This window comes from Pelophylax lessonae (assembly GCF_965119305.1).
Source record: "Pelophylax lessonae genome assembly, chromosome: 4".
NCBI lineage: Eukaryota > Metazoa > Chordata > Amphibia > Anura > Ranidae > Pelophylax > Pelophylax lessonae.
Window position 1 is genome coordinate 633,192,867 of NC_138771.1, and position 6,187 is coordinate 633,199,053.

The 6,187-nt window shown below is 38.7% G+C and overlaps 1 protein-coding gene across 1 annotated transcript; it reads left to right on the forward strand.

The window, feature by feature from the left end:
* Window positions 1-215: 215 nt before the first annotated feature.
* On the forward strand, window positions 216-1,094 carry LOC309553450 (vomeronasal type-2 receptor 26-like; the record flags this gene model as incomplete). The annotated part of the gene is made up of 1 exon (XM_082254659.1): window positions 216-1,094. One exon carries the CDS (start codon window positions 216-218, stop codon window positions 1,092-1,094), a length of 879 nt encoding a protein of 292 aa, XP_082110785.1.
* Window positions 1,095-6,187: the final 5,093 nt, after the last annotated feature.

The window sequence follows — 6,187 nt, forward strand, 5'->3', positions numbered from 1 at the left end:
GTGAATTGTAATTGAATATGTCAATAGCACTTGTGTGTCAGCTGCTATAAGGTGACAAAGAGTCAGAAAACCTCCTGTGCACTTTTCCACGGGAGTGGGAGGTGGGAGGGAAGTGCTATCACTTAATATGTTTAGGCTCTGACTTGTTTTGACAGCCCATTTATAAATATTCTCCATTTTCAGATGCCATAGATTGTTCCAAATGTCCATGGGATATGTGGCCAAATACAGAAAAAGATCAATGTATTCCAAAACCCATTGAGTATCTTTCATACAGTGAGCCACTGGGAATAACTTTGATGGCTACAAGCCTTTCCTCTTCCATGATCCCAATTTCCATTTTTAAACTTTTCCTTCGTTACAAGACCACACCAATTGTCAGAGCCAATAATTACACTGTGAGTTGTATTCTGTTATTCTCCCTGTCACTCTGCTTTCTCTGTTCTTTGGCTTTCATTGGTTATCCAGAGCCTGAGAAGTGCCTTCTGCGCCAGGCTACCTTCGGTATGGCCTTTGCCCTCTGTGTCTCCTGTATCTTGGCCAAAACTATAATGGTAGTTTGTGCCTTTATGGCCACCAAACCAGGAAGCAACCTTAAGAGATGGACCAGTCCTTATGTGTCTTATATGGTGATTGTCACCGGTTCTCTTCTACAGTTTTTTCTATGCAGTATTTGGGTGGTGGCTGCTCCACCATTCCCTCAAAATAACACAGAAACACAACCTGAAATCATTGTTGTTGAATGCAATGAAAACTCACCCACTGCCTTTTGGAGCATGCTGGGTTATCTTGGCCTCTTGGCCTCCATCAGTTTTGTTGTTGCATTCTTGGCCAGAAGACTCCCCAATAACTTCAACGAAGCCAAGTTTATCACCTTCAGCATGTTAGCCTTCCTAAGTGTCTGGATTTCCTACATCCCGGCCTCTCTCAGCTCAAAAGGAAAGTACACCGTAGCCATGGAAATCTTTGCAATCCAGTCATCAAGCTGGGCTCTAGTGGTGTGTATGTTTTTTCCTAAATGTTTCATCATCCTGTTTCGACCAGAGATGAACTCCAAAGAACATCTCATGGGGAAAGACAAGGGCCGGAAATAGAACATAGATAACAGACCATGAAATGAGTGTTTTACTTAAAACTAAAAATGGTCAAATGGTCATTGTCCGCAGAACATTTGTACAATTTTGTAGCTTCAGATAAAATGTAAAAAATGCATTTTATGTATTAAATTTATTGGGCATTATCTGGTTTATGAATTTTGTTTCTGTGTGTTCTATACAGATAGTATTTAATATTTATGTTTATAATAAAATTCAATAGCAATGAGACTACAGCCTGGATGATTTTTACACTTTGCTTTCCGAAATGAATATTACAAGTTGTACAGTTCTCCTGAGACATGGGGTCACAACACCACATCACAAATTAAATTGGCTAAGGTGTCAAAGATGTGACATAGCCAATACTCCTGGTCGTTATGCTCTTACTTTGTAATCAAAATGTGACCTTCTGACATTCTAGGAAAATGAGCCCTGCATTTTAATTATATAGGTGGAAGATTACAAGACAGGGTCAGCTGGATGTAAATGCCTTACAAGGACTAGTCCATGGTCAGAAGCATAAGTACTACATCCCCCCCAAACTATATCTTTTTCACATTCAACAATATGCAAAAATCCCCCCTCCACAAAATCTATCCTTCCTGCACAAATGCTCCACCCAGCTCAAATCGTCTCTCCTTAAATCCATCCTCCCTCCTAACACAATCTTCGCCCACAGGCATAAAACTTCGTTACTACCCAGGGTAATTTTGTCCTCCTTCCATCCTTGACCTTACAGACCCCAGATATAGTGTGGCCTATGGCTAAAGTATGTTCCCAGGCTCCCTCTTGTCATTTGTCATGTGACATGTTACATGTGACATGTTAAAATCATTCAGGAACCTAGGAGCAGTGTCCTTTGGCTCTGAAAGCAGTAAAGTGAATGTAAAGCCTTCCATTTTTTTTAAGCAAAATAATAAACATGTTATACATCCTCCAGCACTCCCCCAGCCAACCATTGTGGTTCCACCGGGCTTCTTCTCCATCAGTCCATTACCATGCGCTGATGAGCAGAACGGTGGTTATCACCGCAGTACCGTCCAGTTTGGTAGAGTCACAGCTGACAGCACCCCAGAGGAGCTCCATCCCGTAAATCTTTGCCCTGGTTTTGGTTTTCCAGTGTGTTTGAGAAGAGCTCTGTACTCATTACCACTAACATATTGTTTACTTATGGGTCTGTTTTAAAAAAAAACGTTTTACTGTTTTTACATTTACACTGGTGTTATAAACATTGGCTACTCTGCACACAGCTGACATCTATATCACTCATCAATGGTTCCATTCAGTGCTCTTTTGTGGTTCCTTTGGTGTTTTGCTTGCCCTTCAGCACCACTCCTGGTGCAGATTTTCCACACAGCTGCTTTATGGTCCCCAGCTTATCACCATGGAGAGGATTTTTTGTCTTGATCCTTCAGCGCAGTACGTTTGTTTTGGTTTTACCTGCTCTGTGCTACGGTTTTGCACAGAGCAGCCACCAATCTGTAAGAATATTTAATAACAATATCTCGCGCTCGTACTTCATTATGTCAGAATATTTATACTGCTCTCAATATAACAGTGTCTATTTATGGTTAATAAGCAAAGATCTATGAGGAAGGGGAATCTTCACCTATTTCCAGAAATCAATATGGCGTGAATTCTTTTTAATTGATTAATTTCTTTTTAAAAGCATGTACCAATCTTAGTGAGTACAGTCTACAGTATGGAATATATATAAAATATTTATTCACCAGACATGTATTCACAATATATGATCAAACAAGAAGTGACATAAAAAAAATAACTCTACATGAAATACTAACTTCAAACAATTAATGCAATGTGATGTTTAGCTCAATAATGAAAGTGAAACTGAAACAAAGTGAAAGTGAAAGCAAGATTACCATTTCTCCCGGTATAGCATGAACCATAGGTATATGTTCTATATAAACAGACCACAATTGTCTGCGAATCACACGGCCGAAGTCACTCCACTGCAGATGGAGTGAGAATAAGCCATGCAAAACAGAAGACTAAATTCGCAATAATGCGCTAAATCTGATATTAATAAAATGTATAAAAAAAAAATCAGCTTTTTAGAGAAAAATCTACCATGGTTTATACGACTGGGATTGTAATCTTATTACCCTTAAATATGCAATATAAAACATATAAGGAAGGAAATAAACAATTGTTAAATAAAATCAATTAACATAGCAAAGTTATATTTATCACACTTAAGATGGCAGCTAGCTTCAAATGGTTGTTACCAGAGTCTTAAGATGGATGCCAGTGAGGGAGGAGTTTTGTTTGGTGTCCCTCAAAGTTTCAGATGAATGATGGAGCAAGATGGAGTATGTCTGGATGAGTCTATAGATGGATGTAGTAGTGTGTGTGTGATGTAAGTGTAAGGTGTGTTGTCAGTAGTGATGTGTCATGTCTCATATCTGGGTCCTTCTTTTATATGGTATGAACAAAGGGCTATTAAAATTACCATAAGTTAAACCCAGAGGGATGAAACATTATCCCCATTGGTTGGGATATTCTATACCTTAACTGGTGAGGTCAGAGCCACACCTCTCCTGATAATTCAATACCTTGTATAATAAAATTAAAGGATGATTTCTCTATATGTGAGAGTAATCACAAAACACAACATAAAACTTTGTCCATACTCCCAGTACATACATAAATGTCCATCTGTATCTCCATCATTCACCTTGGCAAGTAATGCCATTTCAATAATTATATTTTTAATACAATATAATATTTCTATATGGGAAATACCAAAATTATCCCAAGACTGCATTTGGTATTTCGTCCAAAGATGGCAGTATCATACCGTTCATTAAATTTTGTATGTAACAATAATTACCACTATTCTTATCTAATGATCTTTGACCTGTTGGCTAGTGAAAGTCCATTAATTATTTGACCATGCCATAGGCTGTCAGACATTTTTTTCTGGGATTGGAAGATCTATGATACCTCAAACACTTAAACACAAACTTCTCTGAAATGAGGTAATTAGTGACGAGATACACATGTTCTTACACTTAATAGAAAGAATAATTCCAAGTTAGATTTCTACTGTAAGAATATAAACCCAAAATGTGATATAACATTCCTAAATATATATTTATATGCCTTACATAATATAATGACATAATTATGGCTAATATCTTCTCACACATAATAATGTATCTTTAAAAACTTATATTTAGTTCATTTTAAATGTCTGCTAGAGTATACTGGGGGTATTGTCCATTGTTAAATAATTACAGACAGAGTGGCACTACCATTATGTCTTATCAAAAGAGGTGTCTACGTAAATCTTATTTACAATCTTAAAAGAAATACAAAGACCTCTGTTAAAACTCTACTCTCTCTTGTAAGCTTGTAAGAGACATTTTGAAAATGAACATATATGAACTCCCATTCACCTTGAACAAAACGGACGCTGCACTGTCCAACATCATATATGCATAAGATGAAATATACATGGCTTTTTAAATCCATTTTTTTTACCTATTATTATTTTAATCACCCCCAATAATCCCGACAAATCCTTCTCTTTTCGGGTCCCCCACCGGTGCTCCTGGCTCCTCCCTCCTGCCCAGTAGAGATGTATAGAACTGTTCGCCGGCGAACAGTTCCCGGCGAACTTAGCATGTTCGCGTTCGCCGCTGCCGGCGAACATATGCGATGTTCGGTCCGCCCCCCATAAGACATCATTGAGGCAAACTTTGACCCTGAACTTTACAGTCAGCAGACACATTTCCAGCCAATCAGCATACCTCCCTCCCACACCCTCCCACCTCCTATAAATAAGCAAGGGCAGCATCCATCTTAGATCATTCTGAAGCAGTGTGTGTAGTGAGAGTAGGGAGAGAGCTGCTGCTGCTGCTGCTGCTGCTGCTGCTGCTGCTGCTGCTGCTGTTAAGCTAGGGACAGTTAGTCAGTGTTCCTGGTCTTGCAGTGTTCTTGGTCCACTACTGCTGTAATATCAGCACCCCAAAAAGCCCTTCTAAGGGCTGGTATTTGTGTTTTTTTTTTTTTTTATATATATATATATATATATATATATATATATATATATATACCTAGCGTCCCCAAAAGCCCTTTTAAGGGCTGGTAATTGAGTTGTTTCTTCTTATATATATATATATATATATATATATATATATATATATATATCTATATCTATCTAGTGTCCCCAAAAGCCCTTTTAAGGGCTGGTAATTGAGGATTTTTTTTATTTATATATACATATATATATATATATATAGTGTCCCCAAAAGCCCTTTTAAGGGCTGGTAAGGTAATAGAGTTTTTTCTTTATATATATATCTATATATATCTATTGTACACTGCAGTTGCCTGCCCGCTGTGTGTGAGAGGCCACAGACCTACCACAGACTGTACTGTGTGCACACCACACTCATTTCGGGTGGCACAGGCACAGTACCTTGCATTTTAAAAAATATTTTTTTTTTCCTCTGTCATAATTGCAGTGAGTGCTGTGTCAGGTCCACAGAGTGCACTGTACCCACTGCAGTGCACTGCCCACCACTGATATATATACGGTGGCACAGCATCTTGTTGCAATAAATTGAAAAAAAAAAAAAAAATTTTTATTATTGCAGTTGCCTGGGCTGCCAGTTACTGTCAGGTCCACAGAGTGTACTGTGCCCACTGCAGTGCCACTGTGTGCCCACCCACCACTGATATATAAGGTGGCACAGCAGCTTGCAAAGTAAAAAAAAATATATATTTTTTTTAATTGCAGTTGCCTGGGTGCCAGTGACTGCTGTCAGGTCCACAGAGAGTGTACTGTGCCACTGCCCACCCACCACTGATATATAAGGTGGCACAGCAGCTTGCAAAGTAAAATAAAATATATATTTTTTAAAATTGCAGTTGCCTGGGTGCCAGTGACTGCTGTCAGGTCCACAGAGAGTGTACTGTGCCACTGCCCACCCACCACTGATATATAAGGTGGCACAGCAGCTTGCAAAGTAAAAAAAAATATATATTTTTTTAAATTGCAGTTGCCTGGGTGCCAGTGACTGCTGTCAGGTCCACAGAGAGTGTACTGTGCCACTGCCCAC